Raw genomic sequence first — 17,464 nt, forward strand, 5'->3', positions numbered from 1 at the left:
GGAGTTTAGAAGAATGCGAGGGGATCTCATATAAACTTATAAAATTCTGAGAGGATTAGACTGGGTAGATTCAGAAAGAATGGTCCCAATGGTGGGGGAGACCAGAACTAGGGGTCATAGTTTGAGGATAAGGGGTAAACCTTTTAGGACTGAGCTGAGGAGAAATTTCTTCACCCAGAGGATGGTGAATGTGTGAAATTCGCTACCACAGAAAGTAGTTGAATGTTGTGCAATTTCAAGAATTAGATATAGCTACTGGGACTAAAGGGATCAAGGGATATGGGGGAAAGGGGGAATCAGGATATGGAATTTGATGATCAGCCATGACCATAATGAATGACAGAGCAGGCTCAAAAAGTTGAGTGGCCTACTTCTGTTTCCAGTTTCTATGCGTGTTTCTCTGCATGAATGCAAAATGAATCCATTAATCATCCCACATTTTTAGTAATTATAAATTATTTGGGTGTGAAGGATTATCAGGGTCAGAGGCGAGGCACAATGCAATGACTCAATCTATCATCACATGCGAGCCACCCACAAGCATCAAACTGACTGTGATTCACAGTTGTTCTACCCAAGTTTCATGCCTCACTCTTCATTACATCATGCTTTACTACAATTCCCCCCACCCAAAGACCCATATGGTTCACTAATGTTCTTTAAAGAAGGAAATCTGCAGTTCCTATTTGGTCTGGCCTATATGTGACTCCAGACCGACAGCAAAGGACAGTAGAAGGAGAGGTAATAAGCCGTGGATAACGAAGGAGGTGAAGGAAAGTGTTAAATTAAAATTAAAATTAAATTAAAAGCGGAGGCGTTTAGAGTTGCTAAGAGTAGTGGGGGAGAAGAGGATTGGGAGAGGTTTAAATGTCAACAAAGATTGACAAAGAAGTTGATAAAGAAGGGTAGGAGAAACTATGAAGCTTGGCTAGCGCTTAATATAAAAAAGGATAGCAAGAGTTTTTATAAATATATAAAAAGGAAGAGGCTGGCTAGGGCGAACGTTGGTCCCTTAGAGGATGAGAAGGGGGACTTAGTGGTCGGGGATGGGGATATGGCTGAGGTCCTGAATAACTTTTTTGTTTCTGTCTTCACGGAGGAGGACGTGAATAATTTGCCGGGTGTTAGAGATGGAAAGGTGGTAGGACTGGAGGGTCTTAATGACATTACTGTTACTAGAGAGGAGGTGCTCAACAGACTGGAGGGGCTGATTGTGGACAAGTCGCCAGGACCGGATGGAATGCATCCGAGGGCTCTGAAAGAAATGGCGGAGGTGATAGTGGATGCCTTGGTGGTTATTTTCCAGACGTCGCTGGATTCCGGGGAAGTGCCGGAAGATTGGAAAGCGGCTAATGTTACGCTGTTGTTTAAGAAGGGTGCCAGGCAAGATAAAGGGGGGGCGGTTTAGAACAGAGTTGAGGAGGAACTTCTTCACTCAAAGGGTGGTGAATCTCTGGAATTCTCTGCCCGTTGAAGTGGTGGAGGCTGCCTCGCTAAATATTTTTAAGACGTGGGTTGATGGGTTTTTGATAAGAGAGGGGATTAAGGGTTATGGGGAGAGGGCGGGAATGTGGAACTGAGTCACGACAGATCAGCCATGATCTTATTGAATGGCGGGGCAGGCTCAAAGGGCTAGATGGCCTACTCCTGCTCCTATTTCTTATGTTCTTATGTTCAATGTGGTTGGGCAGTACAGGTGGTACAGTGGTTAGCACTGCGGCCTCACAGCGCCAGGAACCCGAGTTCAATTCTGGCCTCCGGTGACTGTCTGCATGGAATTTGCACGTTCTCCTTCTGTCTGCGTGAGTTTCCTCCAGGCGCTCTGGTTTCCTCCCAGACTACAAAGGTATGCGGGTTAGGTGGATTGACCATGCTAAATTGCCCCTTAGTGTCAGGAGGATTAGCAGGGTAAATGTGTGGGGTTAAGGGGATAGATGGGATTTTTTTCAGTGCAGACTCAATGGGTCGAATATCAGAACATAAGAACATAAGAACATAAGAAATAGGAGCAGGAGTAGGCCATCTAGCCCTTCGAGCCTGCCCCGCCATTCAATAAGATCATGGCTGATCTGTTGTGGCTCAGTTCCACTTTCCCGCCCTCTCCCCATAACCCTTAATCCCCTCGCTTATCAAGAACCCATCAACCCGCTTCTTAAAAATATTTAGCGAGGCAGCCTCCACCACTTCAACGGGCAGAGAATTCCAGAGATTCACCACCCTTTGAGTGAAGAAGTTCCTCCTCAACTCCGTTCTAAACCGCCTCCCCTTTATCTTGAGGCTGTGCCCCCTAGTCCTACTGTCTTTTTTGAGCGGGAAGAGTCTCTCCACCTCTATCCTATCCATCCCATTCATCATCTTATACGTCTCAATGAGATCTCCCCTCATTCTTCTAAACTCTAACGAGTACAAGCCTAGTTTATTCAGCCTCTCCTCATAGCTCAACCCCCTCAACTCCGGTATCAGCCTAGTAAACCTCCTCTGCACTCCCTCCAGGGCCAAAATATCCTTGCGCAGGTGCGGCGCCCAAAACTGCACACAGTACTCCAGCTGCGGCCTCACCAATGCCCTATACAGCTGCAGCAAGACCTCCCTACTTTTATATTCAATCCCCCTCGCTATGAAGGCCAGCATCCCATTCGCCTTCCTGACCACCTGCTGCACCTGCAAGCTGGGTTTTTGCGACTCATGCACAAGGACCCCGAGGTCCCTCTGCACCGTCGCCTGCTGCAGTTTTTCGCCACGTAAGTAATAGTCCTTCCTACCATTCTTCCTACCAAAGTGGACCACCTCACACTTGCCAACATTAAATTCCATTTGCCATTTCCTGGCCCATTCGCCCAGCCTATCTAGATCCTTCTGCAGACTCTCCACACCCTCCGCACAATTTGCCTTTCCCCCAATCTTGGTGTCATCAGCAAATTTCGACACCCTGCACTCGGTTCCCTCCTCCAGATCATCTATATAAATGGTAAATAACTGAGGCCCCAGCACCGACCCCTGGTCTGATTTCAGAAATTGAAGAGAAATTATTCCAGGGAGGCCATTCTGCACAAACTGAACAACAAAAACAATATACGTTTTTAGGTGGAACCCTTTATATCGAATTACTTTATTGAATTTCCTTGATTGTTGTCATAAGGCAGATTCAATGGCTGTCTATAAATCTGACCAGATGGAGTGACAAGATAGATAGGCAATCTTCCCTCTGGCATAATTCCTGTTGCCTTGATAAACAGCTTGAGAAATTCACTGCACAATACTGGAACAAAGGGAAATGGAGACAGGAGTCTCCTCTAGCCATCAGTCAGAAATGGGATGCAGACACTCCACAGCCAGATCACTGATCTTTTGAAGGAGAGTGAGCATCTTGAAACCAATTCCAACCACTCGCCATCAGTAAAACAGTGGTTTTCATTAGTGACAAGAGTTGACGGTATGAACTTGGGACGGCACGGTGACACAGTGGTTAGCACTGCTGCCTCATGGCGCCAGGGGGCTGGGTTCGATTCCCGGCTTGGGTCACTGTCTCTGTGGAGTTTGCAAGCTCTCCCCGTATTTCCTCCGGGTGCCCCGGTTTCCTCCCACAGTCTCAAGATGTGCAGGTCAGGTAGATTGGCCATGCTAAATTGCCCCTTAGTGTTAAGGGGTACTAGCTGGGGTAAATGCATGGGGTTATGTGGATAGGGCCTGGGCGGGATTGTGGTCAATGCAGATCCGATGGGTCAAATGGCCTCCTTCTACACCATAGGGATTCTATGAATTTACAAAAAGATTCAATACATCATTGAGAATCGGGGTAGCAAGAAAGCTCAATACCAACAAGATATAGGGAGATGGGAACTGCTAGATTTCAAAAGATCAGAGTCCATTTGGTTCATCTTCCACCATGCTGGGTAATCACATGGTGGAATGAGACTGACAAGAATCACAACTTGTATCAATTATACTTGACCCCTTGTCCAATGTCCCACACTCTGCAAGGAGCTGAAAACCTTCAAATCTTATGCCCTGAGTCGCAGTGTGAATATTTGATTTGATTTATTATTGTTACATGTATTAACATACAGTAAGAAGTATTTTTGCATGCTCTACAGACAAAGCATACTGTTCTTAGAGAAGGAAAAGAGAGCGTACAGAATGTAGTGTTTAGTCATAGCTGGGGTGCAGAGGAAGATCAACTTAATGTGAGATAGGTCCATTCAGAAGTCTGATGGTAGCAGGGAAGAACTGAGTTACAAAGAAAGGTTGAGTAGGTTAGTATTTTATTCCCTGGAGTGTAGAAGAATGAGAGATTTGATAGAGGTGTATAAAATTACGATGGGTATAGAGTGAATGCAAGCAGGCTTTTTCCACTGAGGCTAGGGGAGAAAAAAAACCAGAGGACATGGGTTAAGGGTGAAGGGGGAAAAGTTTAAATGGGAATATTGGGGGGAGCTTCTTCACACTGAAAGTGGTGGGAGGGTGGAATGAGCTGCCAGATGAAGTAGTGAATGCGGGCTCACTTTTAACATTTAAGAGAAACTTGGACAAGTACATGGATGAGAGGGGTGTGGAGGGATATGGTCCACATGCAGGTCAATGGCACTAGGCAGAAAAATGGTTTGGCACAGCCAAAAATGGCCAAAAGGCCTGTTTCTGTGCTGTAGCGTTCTATGGTTCTATGGATCTATGCGTCGGTTGGTACATGACCTCGGGCTTTTGTATCTTTTTCCCAATGGAAGAAGGTAGAAGAGAGAATGTTTAGGGTGTGTGGGATCCTTAATTATGCTGGCTGCTTTTCCGAGGCAATGGGAAATGTAGACAGAGTCGATAGTTGGGAGGCTGGTTTTCGTGATGGACTGGGCTTCATTCACAATCCTTTATAGCTTCTAGCGGTCTACGACTTTCTTTTCATTATTTTTCATATTTTACCTGCTGGGCCTAGGAGCTGAAATCTAGGAAATCCACAAATCCAGCACCCGAATTTCCATGGGGAAGATGTTCCCATTAGTCGGGGAGACTAGGATCCGAGGACACGGCCTCCGAGTAAAGGAATGACCCTTTAGAACCAAGATGAGGAGGAATTTTTTCAGCCGGAGGGTGGTGAATCTGTGGAATTCATTGTCACAAAGGGTTGTGGAGGCCAGGTCATTGAGTGTATTTAAGACAGAGATAGATAGCTTCTTGATTGGTAAAGTGATTTGAGGTTATTGGGAACAGGAGGGAGAATGGGGTTGAGAAACAAATCAGCCATGATTGAATGGCGGAGCAGACTCGATGGGCGGAGTGGCCTAATTCTGCTCCCATATCTTACGTTCTTATATGTGGGTCTGCTTCCTGTAGTCTACTGGTTTAGATGTTCCTGGAGATCTGTTTCCATTTTCAGGTGGTCCACCTTCTTCCTTCGCTAGTAGGTCAGTGATGCTGGACCCCTTTTCAATATAACAATGGACTGTATCATCCAGGCTGCAGAATCTTTATGTCAGAGCTGTTCAGAGGCATCAGGAGCCAGCATTGACGAGGGTAGCTTCTGTCTCCTGTCAGACAAACCTTAAGCCTGGTTCCCTCAGCATCAAGAACTGAAATTCTGTTCAACCACAGCACAAATGCATTGTGACAGGTGCCGAGGAAGCTGGCACAAACCTGCCTAAATCTCTTCCTGTGGTTGCACAGCGGCTGCACATGAATGGAGTAAAATAACAAGCCATTTATAAAAACATCTGGGTGCTTGTCTGATCCTCCGCTTGCTCTGTGTCTGTGTGTGTGTGTGTGTGTGTGTGTGTGTGCGCGCGCGCGCAATTAAAAACACCCTGACTGAGGGATATCCCAGTGGCGGAGAGCTTTGGGAAGGGTGGCAGAGGTCTAACACCCGAGATCAATGGGGTCGAGTGGGAAGTAAAAGTACATCTGGATTCTGAGGGCACATCTGGTTGTGAGTGACATGTGTTCCTCAGATGGGTGTATTCAGTAGCACACGTGGGTCAGGAAGTAGCACAACATTTTCCATCATAATTACACAGCGTCAAGAACTGAAATACTGTTCAACCACAGCACAAATGCATTGTGACAGTTGATGAGGAAGCTGGCACAAACCTGCCTAAATCTCTTCCTGTGGTTGCACAGCAGTTGCGCATGAATGGGATACAATAACAAGCCATTTATAAAAACATGTGGGTGCTTGTCTGATCCTCTGCTTGCTGTGCGTGCGTGTGTGTGCGTGCGTGCAATCATTCTTTTGAGTTCAGTTTTCCAACATAGGTTTCCAATGGGTCTGGGAACTCACCAATAAAGGGGCAAGGGAATTAATCTGTGCTTCACAGAAGTCGGTGTGCTCAGTTGGCTGAATGGCTGGTTAGTGCTGCAGAGCAACGCCAGTCAGTGCAGGTTCAATTCCTGTACAGGCTGAGGTTATTCATGAAGGCCCCACCTTCTCAATCTTGCCCCTCGCCTGAGGTGAGGTGATCCTCAGTTAAATCACCAACAGCCGGGGACTAAGGAGACTTTCCTTATTTTACATTTCAGATTGACCTCTCTGAATGAATTCCAACAGGTTCATTTACCTGTCGGACTTTAACCTGGTGGTGTGAGACTTCTTACTGTGCTTACCCCAATCCGACACCACCTCACTCTGAACAAAGACTTCGTGCTAATAGTTGCTTCATCAATTCCCATCCTGGCAAATATTTAACAGAGAGTTTGCGTTGGCACAGAATGTTCTCAGGAACCTGGAGGCTTTCGGGCAAAACTCAGCAGAATAAAAGGCACCATGGTTGTTATCCATCAGACATAGAGATCAACCAAAACACACAGAGCTGCAGTGACACTCTGCGATAGAATCAGCAGGCAACAGGAGAGAGAGAGACGTGTACAGGAGAGAGAGAGAGAGGTGTACAGGACAGAGAGAGAAAGAGAGTGAGATGTGTACAGGAGAGAGAGAGAGGGGCTGTACAGGAAAGAGAGAGAGAGAGAGATGTGTACAGGGGAGAGAGAGACGTGTACAGGAGAGAGAGAGACGTGTACAGGGGAGAGAGAGACGTGTACAGGGGAGAGAGAGACGTGTACAGGAGAGAGAGAGATGTGTATAGGAGAGAGAGAGAGAGAGATGTGTACAGGAGAGAGAGAGAGAGGTGTATAGGAGAGAGAGAGGTGTGTACAGGAGAGAGAGAGAGGGACTGTACAGGACAGAGAGAGATGTGTACAGGAGAGAGAGAGAGGTGTATAGGAGAGAGAGAGGGGTGTACAGGAGAGAGAGGGGGGCTGTACAGGACAGAGAGAGAGAGAGAGAAAGAGATGTGTACAGGAGAGAGAGAGAGGTGTATAGGACAGTGAGAAAGAGAGAGATGTGTATAGGAGAGAGAGAGAGGTGTATAGGAGAGTGAGAGAGAGAGAGATGTGTATAGGAGAGAGAGAGGGGTGTACAGGAGAGAGAGAGAGACATGTGTACAGGAGAGAGAGAGAGAGAGGTATATAGGAGAGAGAGAGATGTGTACAGGAGAGTGAGAGGGGCTGTACAGGAGAGAAAGAGAGAGAGAAAGAGATGTGTACAGGAGAGAGAGAGAGGTGTACAGGAGAGTGAGAGAGAGATGTGTACAGGAGAGAGAGAGAGGGGCTTTACGAGAGACAGAGAGGGTGTACAGGAGAGAGAGAGAGAGAGAGAGGGGCTGTACGAGAGAGAGGGGTGTACGAGAGAGAGAGGGGTGTATAGGAGAGAGAGAGAGAGAGAGGGGCTATACGAGAGAGAGGGGTGTACGAGAGAGAGAGATATGTGTACAGAAGAGAGAGAGGGGTGTATAGGAGAGAGAGGTGTATAGGAGAGTGGGAAAGAGGTGTACAAAGGAGAGCGATTTATTGGAGAGCGCTCCACAGGTGGGCGAGGAAACTATCAAAGAGGCTGAAGTATCTCAGAAGTGAGAGGGCCTATCAGCTGAGGCTAAGGTTCCTACACCAACAACTGTGCTCAGAATTGTAGGGAAGTAGTCACAGACATCAGCCACCTCCTCCCTGCTGGATCTGCTGCTAGTGTACTGCCCATCACCGTCAGAATCATCACCATCCTCAACGTCTTGTTTTGTCTCTGGTTTCTTTCATACCTTTAAGACTTGATTGCCTGTGGAGACTCGCATTCCAATCATTATTTTGTAAATTGAGTTTGTGCCTTTATATGCCCTGTTTGTGAACTGAAATCCCAGTCATCTGATGAAGAAGCAACGCTTCCAAAAGCTCGTGGCTTTTGCTACCGAATAAACCTGTTGGATTTTAACCCGGTGTAGTGAGACTTCTTATTGTGTTCTTTCAGGCTGCTGCTGGAATCATCTCGGTGATCTCTCAGTCAGTTGCTCTGAGGGTGTGTGGCAGGCTTTGGGCAGGTTATTTGCCAGGGGATTAATGTGGTATTGAATCCACCCACAATGACAATAGCCAGAAGGAGCAGACACGTGCACTCACTTCACTGGTAGGAGTCCCACATCGACAGGGTGTCTTTAATTGCACACACACGCACGCACACACGCACACGCATGCACACACACGCATGCACACACACGCACGCACACACGCACACGCATGCACACACGCACACACACGCACGCACACACGCGCACACACGCGCACACGCACGCACGCACACACACGCACGCACACAGGATCAGACAAGCACCCACATGTTTTTATAAATGGCTTGTTATTGTATCCCATTCATGCGCAACTGCTGTGCAACCACAGGAAGAGATTTAGGCAGGTTTGTGCCAGCTTCCTCATCAACTGTCACAATGCATTTGTATTGTGGTTGAGCAGTTCTTGATGCTGAGGGAACCAGGCTTAAGGTTTGTCTGACAGAAGCTACCCTTGTCAATGCTGGCTCCTGATGCCTCTGAACAGCTCTGACATAAAGATTCTGCAGCCTGGATGATACAGTCCATTGTTATATCGAAAAGGGGTCCAACATCACTGACCTACTAGCGAAGGAAGAAGGTAGACCACCTGAAAATGAAAATAGATCTCCGTGAACATCTAAACCATTAGATCTAATGAGAATAAAGATGGATCTCCATGAACACTCTGAGGCAGGAAGATGGACTAACTTCAGTTCACTGAATCATAGAATCCCTACAGTGCAGAAGGAGGCCATTTGGCCCATCGGGTCTGCACCAACAACAATCCCACCCAGGCCCTATCCCCGTAAGCCTACATATTTATCCTGCTAATATCCCTAACCTACACATCCCGGGACACTAAGGGGAAATTTAGCATGGCCAATGCACCTAGCCCGCACATCTTTGGACTGTGGTCAAAAACTGGAGCACCTGGAGGAAACCCATGCCGACACAGGGAGAATGTGCAAACTCCATACAGTGACCCAACCCAGGAATTGAACCCAGGTCCCTGGAGCTGTGAGGCAGCAGTGCTAACCACTGTGCCACCGTGCCATGTATCTGGAAGGTCCACATGCAAATACACCCCCAAACCACTGCTGTGACGATCCAGAGTCCAGGGTTGCGGGCAATCTCCATCCTAAATTCCGGAGGGAGTCCCAGGCATTGTTTTGGTGAATCCCAAAATCTGCACATCCCATTGTTCCAGACACATTTTCCGATCGGCATTGTGCTAGAGGATATTGTGTTAAAGTTAATGTTTGTTATTAGTCACAAATAGGTTTACACTAACACTGCAATGAAGTTACTGTGAAAATCGCCTAGTCGCCACACTCTGGTGCCTGTTGGGGTACACTGAGGGAGCATTTAGCACGGCCAATGCATCTAACCAGCACATCTTTCGGACTGTGGGAGGAGCACCTGGAGGAAACCCACACAGACACGGGGAGAATGTACAGACTCCACACAGACAGTGACCCAAGCTGGGAATTGAGCCTGCGTCCCTGGCGCTGTGCGGCAGCAGTACTAACCATTGTGCCACCATGCTGCCTGTTGGTATAGGGATTGGGGGCAGGATTATTAACCGGATGCAAACGATATTCATGCCATTTCTGGTAGGCTTTCAGCCCCATGGTGGGCACCATCAGAAGATCTCACTGTAAATTCACTCTGGCAAAACCTGTTTCTGGGCCTCCCACCATAGTCTCCCATTGTGCCTGTCATCAGACACGAGGAAGGAGAATTCTGCCCATTGTTCAGACATTTAAAACATCTTCAAATGATCGAAATGATGACACAGATACAGGCCCCCACTCAGGTACTTATCTGCTTGCGAATCACTGGCTGAATTTTTCTTTGCAAACGGGAATAAAATCTTTTGGTCTGTCTTAAAGGTTTTTTTTACCATTGCTGCATTAAGAGAGTAACAGTTTTTAACTGAATTTACAACACGAACACAGACCTGCGTGACACACTGAGCTTGGGCTAAATGTAAAATATTGCTTGCTGGAATCTGAAACAAAAGCAGATAAATCTCAGCAAGTCTGACAGCATCTGTGGAGAGAGAACAGAGCCAACGATGTCCCTGGGGTCATTCAGGTTCGAAACGTTAGCTCTATTCTCTCTCCACTGAACTTGAGCTGTTTTATTTTTTTCACGGTGTAGGCCAGCATGTCCATTGAGGGTGGCACAGTGGGACCCGGGTTCGATTCCCGGCTTGGTTCACTGTCTGTGTGGAGTTTGCACATTCTCCCCGTGTCTGCATGGGTTTCCTCCGGGTCCTCTGGTTTTCTCCCGCAGGCCAAAGATGTGTGGGTTAGGTTGATTGGCCATGCTAAATTACCCCTTAGTGTCAGGGGGACCAGGAAGGGTAAATGCTTGGTGTTATGAGGATATGGCCCTGGGTGGGATTGTGGCTGGTGCAGACTCTATGGGCCAAATGGCCTCCTTCCGCACTGTGGAGATGCTATGATCTCTATTTGCCCATCATGTCTGTGCCGGCTGAAAATTGAGGTCCCCGTTTTTCTAGCATTTGGTCCATGGCCCCGTAGGTTACAGCACTTAATCTGCATATCTGGACAACATTTAAACACGTTAAGGGTTTAAGCCTCTACTAGCCTCCCGGGCAGTGAGTTCCTGACCCCCACAGTCCTCTGGGTGAAAAATTGTTCTCTCATCTCCCTTCTAATCCTTCCCCAATTCCAGTCTAGTCACTGACCTTTCTCCTGAGGTAAGTAGGCCTTTCCCATCTGCTCTATCCAGAGCTCCTCACAATTTTGTACATCTCAATCAAACCTCACCTCAGCTTCCTTTGTTCGAAGGCAAACATATAAGATGATGAATGGGATGGATGGGATAGAGGTGGAGAGACTCTTCCCGCTCAGAAAGGACAGTAGGACTAGGGGGCACAGCCTCAAGATAAAGGGGGGGCGGTTTAGAACGGAGTTGAGGAGGAACTTCTTCACTCAAAGGGTGGTGAATCTCTGGAATTCTCTGCCCGTTGAAGTGGTGGAGGCTGCCTCACTCAATATTTTTAAGACGCGGGTTGATGGGTTTTTGATAAGCGAGGGGATTAAGGGTTATGGGGAGAGGGCGGGAAAGTGGAACTGAGCCACGACAGATCAGCCATGATCTTATTGAATGGCAGGGCAGGCTCGAAGGGCTAGATGGCCTACTCCTGCTCCTATTTCTTATGTTCTTATGTTATGTTCAAACAACCCCAGGCTATCCAATTTTTACTCATAGCAGTAATTTTCCAGTCCTGGCAACATCCTTGTAAATCTCCTCTGACATCTTCTGGTCAAGAGGTGACCAGAACCTCACACACATTATGGCTGAACTTATGTTTTCTAGTATAACTTCCCTGCTCTTATATTCTACACCTTGGCTAATAAGAGAAAGGATTCCATATGACTTCTTAATCACCTTATGAGCTTAGAAGGGAGGTAGCAATGTTTTGATGTGTCCACTACCTTTGTGAGGTGGAAGTATTACACTTAAGGAAAACAAAAAGATCATATTTCCTTTTGCACAAAAGGAACGCAACAACAATCAAGTGATTTTCTTTCTACCTTTGCTGAATTCCCTCCAGTTTTCACTGGCAACAGTTCGATCCTCTATCCAGCAGGATTTTAGGAGGTGTGACCATCTCTGAGAAAAGCCACGTTAAAGATGCCAGCGTTCCTTTGCTTGACTTGCATATAATTGACAGGAATGGTCTTGTCAAGCAGGAGGCGAAGGATTAGGTGTGACCTTGAAAGTAGCCCCAGGAAAATATTTTACAACGAAAACTGACGCGACAGAATCTCTGTGCAGCACGCTGGAACACTCCGAAGTGTTGGCACAAATCCAAAGGACAAAGACTAGCAAAGAACAATGCAGCACACAGGAACAGGCCCCCACCAAGCCTGTGCCAATTCCTAATCCTTATTTGGACCCACTACCTATTGCTCCTATGCAGCTTCTATCCCTCTGCTAGCTTCCCGTTCACGTGTCTTTAAAGATGCTCCTTGAATGTTGCCTGCTTCCACCACCTCCACTGGCAGTGCGTTCCGGGCACCTCTGTGTGAAAAGCTTTGCCCGCACATTACCCCTAACCTTTCCCCTTCTTATCTTGAACCTGTGCAGTCTTGTGATTGACACTACCACCCTGGGAAAAGAACCTAAGACTGTCCACCCCTTCTACGCCTCTGTAGATCTCTATCAGCCTCTGTCTTTCCACTGAAAATAAGCAGAAGTTTGGTGACTCATTCCAGAACCAAAACAGTGCGGATGCTGGAACTCTGAAACAAAGACAGAAAATGGTGGAAATACTCAGCAAGTCAGGCAGCATCCGTGGGGAGAGAATTGCAAATGTCCCGCCTGACATTTCATCCGAGTGAACTGCAAACAAAGCACTGAATAAGCTGCAAAATTCAAACAAGGAGCAAGGAAGATTCTAGCACACTTTTGCTTCCAGCTACCTGGACACATCATGCTGGACTTGTCCAAGCACCCTGTTGGGCTTTAATTCCAGAAATCCATCAGGTTTCAAACTCAAATCACATTCATGTGCTTGGAAACCTTTAAGCTGGCTCATGCTGCAATCAAAAGTCCCAGCTTTCATATTCCTTTACAATAAGAAGTCTCACAACACCAGATTAAAGTCCAACAGGTTTATTTGGAATCACGCTTTTGGAGCGCTGCCCCTTCGTCAGGTGAGTAGAGGTTAGTTCCACTCACCTGATGAAGGAGCAGCGCTCCGAAAGCTCGTGATTCCAAATGAACCTGTTGGACTTTAACCTGACGTTGTGAGACTTCTTACTGTGCCCACCCAGGTCCAACGCCAGCATCTCCACATCATATTCCTTTAGACATTTAGGCATTCGCGGTGGTGCAGTGGTTAGCACTGCTGCCTCACAGCACCAGGGACCCAGGTTAGACTCCCGGGGTTGGGTCACTGTCTGTGTGGAGTCTGCACATTCTCCCTGCGTTTGCGTGAGTTTCCTTCAGGTGCTCTGGTTTCCTCCGCCAGTTCGAAAGACATTCTGGTGAGGTGCACTGGTCGTGCTAAAATTCTCCCTCAGTGCACTCGAACAGGCGTTGGAGTGTGGGGACTCAGGGATTTTCACAGTAACTTCATTGCAGTGTTAATGTAAGCCTACTTGTGACACTAATAAATAAACAAAACCTAAAAACATTTAAAGTAACTGCCTGCTAATACCTTTGATCACCATGGTTGGATAATACAAAGAACTGCTGGCTCTCCAATGGCGTGGTTAGTTACTGCATAGTTTAGAAAGGAACTAAGAAAGAGAGGCCAGCAAAGTCCGACCTCAGAGTGAACAGGAACATGAGCAGCAGCAACTTCTCTTTCATCTCAGCACTCCACAGCCCTACGGACTCAACATCGAGTTCATTAACTTCAGATCATAACCTTGGCTTTCATCTTATTTTGGTCCAGGCTTATTATTCTTTTATGTCTGTTTTGCCAGTTTGTTCTTGTCTTGTTTCTTTGTCCCTTTACGTTGGATTGAGGTTTGTTTTTCACTCACACCTCACTTCGAGACAGAGTAACAATCTTCGATACAAGGGCAGCACAGTGGCAAAGCTGTTAGGGCAGCACAGTGGTTAGCACTGCTGCCTCACAGCGCCAGGGACCCAGGTTCGAACCCTGGCTTGGGTCTGCGTGGAGATTGCACATTTTCTCTGTGTCTGTGTGGGTTTCCTCCGGGTGCTCTGGTTTCACTCACATTCCAAAGATGTGTGGGTTAGGTTGATTGGCCATGATAAATTGCCCCTTAGTGTCAGGGGGATTAGCAGGGTAAATAGGTGGGGTTGTGTGGTTAAGGCCTGGGTGGGATTGTGGTCACTGCAGACTTAATAGGCTAAATGGCCTCCTCCTGCACTGTAGGGATTCTATGAAATCTATGAAAGATCACTCAAACCGAAACATTAACACGGTTTCTCTCCATGAATGCTGCAGAGTATATTCCAGCTTTTTCCAGTCTACACTGATCCTCTGAAAGAGCAGCTCATCCAGGACCTCCACTCGGCCTTATCCCCATAACCGCTTGTATTTACCAGGGCCAATCCACCACCCCTGCACATCTTTGGTTTGTGGGAGGAAACTGGAGCACCCGGAGGAAACCCACACAGACATGGGGAGAATGTGCAAACTCCACACAGGCAGTGATTCAAAGCCAGAATTGAACCTGGGTCCCTGTGAGGCAGCAGTGCTAATCGCTATGCCACCGTGCTGCCCTAAAACTGAGGCCCATTATTTAAAATGATCCAACAACATAACCGCAAGAGGACTGAATGTAACAAGCAGCATGCCAGGTGGGTGTATTTGGCCTGTATGTGGATCGAACTCATGACCTGGGCATTATTGGCGCCATGCTCTAACCAATTGATCTAACTGGCTAGCTGACAAACAAGCAAACTTGAGGCAACCAGCTGACAAAGTCTGTTAACAGGCCAGCTGACAACCTTGGCAATGAAGCCTGATCTGTTTTAAAGGTCAGGCTTTAGATGTACGAGGCAAGTTTTTTTACACAGAGGATGGTGGGTGCCTGGCACTCGCTGCTGGGGGAGGTGGCGGAATCTGATATGATGGTGACTTTTGAGGGATGTCTAGACAAATACATGAATAGGATGGGAATGAAGGGGTATGGTCCCTGGAATGGGAGGGGGTTTTAGTTCAGTTGGGCAACATGGTTGGTGCAGGCTTGGAGAGCCAAAGAGCCTGTTCCTGTGCTGTAATTTTCTTTATTCCATGGTCTTTGTTTTTTATTAACATTGACATGCATCCCAGGCCAGTTCAACGGCTCCAGGCCCCCTCAAGATTGTTGGCCAAAACCAGAGTGAACCAGTTTGCAGCTAACACAACCAGAAATAAAATCAATATTAAAATTTCAGGTTTCAGCTGTAAAAACTCTCTCAAGCCACACTTTGGTTGAGATTGTGAAGGAAGGCTTTTGCGCAATAGGTTGAAATGCCACATTGCCCCAGTTTGTGCACAGTGTATAATCAGAGTAATGCGCAACTAACTCTGCACCTCCTCCATATGTTGATTTTTTCGTAAGGACAGCACTTCTTTAAAGACCACACCACTTCTCAATCTTCCTCATTTCAATAAGAACCTCAGTTCTGGCTTTTGAAGACAAAGTTCCCCAAACAACATTTGCAAAAAGTGCTTTCTGCATTGTGCTGTGTTCCTTGTTATTGAATTAGATCCTGCATTAGCCCAAAGCAGTCTCCCTGATCTCTGTATTGGTTTAAGTTTATTTATTTGTGTGACAAATAGGCTTTCATTAACACTGCAATGAAGTTACTATGAAAATCCCCTATTTTCTCTCTGCCCCTCACTCCACACCTCAGTCACTGATTTCCAAATGTACAATCCTTAATTATACTTTGTGTCCCCATTCATCAATTTGTGAGTGCAGTATGTGCAAAACTGCACTTACTTCCATTTCACGGAAGGTCAGTGAGGTCTTGTATCTATCATGTGATTTTACCACAGTTGTTGTACACACAAGCAATTGTACCTCCCTCCAATCCATTTACACAAGAGATGAGGCTTTGATATATACATTGAATTCAAATAATACAAAAGGAAGCCATTCAGCCCAACAAGGCTGCAAACCCCATCCCCATAACTATGCATTTACCATGGTTAGTCCACCTAACCCACACACTTTGGGGCATTAAGGGGCAATTTAGTATGGTTAACTCTAACCCACATACTTAGGACAGTACAGTGGCACAGTAGTTAACATTGCTGCCTCACAGCGCCAGGGACCCGAGGTCAATTCCTGGCTTGGGCCACTGTTGCATGTTGTCCCCGTGTCTGCATGGGTTTCTTCCGGGTGCTCCAGTTTCCTCCTACAGTCTGGACAGGTGCACTGGTCATGTTAAATTATCCCTCAGTGTACCCAAACATGCGCTGAAGTGTGGCGACCAGGGGATTTTCACAATAACTTAATTGAAATGTTAATGTGATACAAATAAATAAGCTTTAAAAACCTAGCATGACTAACCCACCTAACCTGCACATTTTTGGACTGTGGGAGGAAACGGGAGCACCTGAAGGAAACCCACACAGAAACAGGGAGAATGTGCAAACTCCACACAGACAGTCACCCAAAACTGGAATCGAACCCAGGTCCCTGGTGCTATGAGGCAGCAGTGCTAACCACTGTGCCACCCCTATATGCACATTAGCTGCCCCTATATACACATTAGAGTGTTCTTCTCCTCCTCAGTGTACCTTTCAATACAGAGAGGATATTCCTCACCAAACCCTCAGCACATATTCAGGACAATTGACCCCACTGGAATACAGATGTGATCCTAGCCCAGGCTATACAAGTTATCAACCCTCACAATTATAGAATTAAACGGGTTTGCTGCTCTCATTCACAAAAACACACCAGTCAAGGTGAGAATAGCCCTGTATAAAGGCAGGCACAACGACTGCACGTGTTCATTGAAAAAAATCTGACTAAATATATTCCAGAGAAAAATAAGAGGTTTTTCTTTCTGAATTTCAGGATTAGGACTTACCTGGTGTCCTTCCCAGTCTCCATAGGCACTGTGCTTGGTGATTTTTCTCACCTTGCTGCGACCCCCACTTAGCACAGCGCTCATCAAACACAGGGAGAACAAGTACCTGCACATTGAATCCATACAGCCTGAACAAATACCACAGAAACTGCAGTGAATCCTCAGGACAGTGCTCTGGCAGACAGAGCGCGGGTGAACTGTGAAGGCGACAGTGTGACTCAGGAATGTGTGGGCAGTTCTGCAACACTGCTGTGAACTCCCTCAGTCTCACCCCTGAGAGCGGAGGAACCTGATCCCTAAACGATTAGCACAAATGCAGAGACTGGGCACACACCCCCGACTCGCCAAGACTTCTTAAAGGGCCAGTGTACCCGTCGGCTCTGCCTTGTGTCTGATTAAATAGCGTTAAGCCTACCAGGAGTTTGGACAAGTTTACAAAGAAGTCAAAAGTAGGTACAGTGAGGTTGAAGCCTCCTACCGAATTGCACTGCAGTCAGAGTTCAAATTACTTTGATTCATGATATAAAAGCAAATTACTGCGGATGCTGGAGCTTTGACAAAGGGCC

General features: G+C 46.8%; 1 protein-coding gene across 2 annotated transcripts in view; it reads right to left on the reverse strand.

Annotated features, from left to right (window-relative positions):
• LOC145341344 (interleukin-17 receptor E-like) overlaps positions 1 to 17,114 on the reverse strand; it is a 78,142-nt gene extending 61,028 nt beyond the window's left edge. The window contains exon 1 of one of the 2 annotated variants that reach the window (XM_080186264.1): positions 16,899 to 17,114. In XM_080186264.1, coding sequence (XP_080042390.1) covers positions 16,899 to 17,021 — 123 coding nt within the window. In that variant the 5' untranslated portion in view covers positions 17,022 to 17,114. The remainder of the gene's footprint in view (positions 1 to 16,898) is intronic. The other variant, XM_080186265.1, reaches the window with a different exon arrangement.
• Positions 17,115 to 17,464: the final 350 nt, after the last annotated feature.

This window comes from Carcharhinus amblyrhynchos, chromosome 3, assembly GCF_965287045.1.
Source record: "Carcharhinus amblyrhynchos chromosome 3, sCarAmb.v2.hapA, whole genome shotgun sequence".
Classification (NCBI taxonomy): domain Eukaryota; kingdom Metazoa; phylum Chordata; class Chondrichthyes; order Carcharhiniformes; family Carcharhinidae; genus Carcharhinus; species Carcharhinus amblyrhynchos.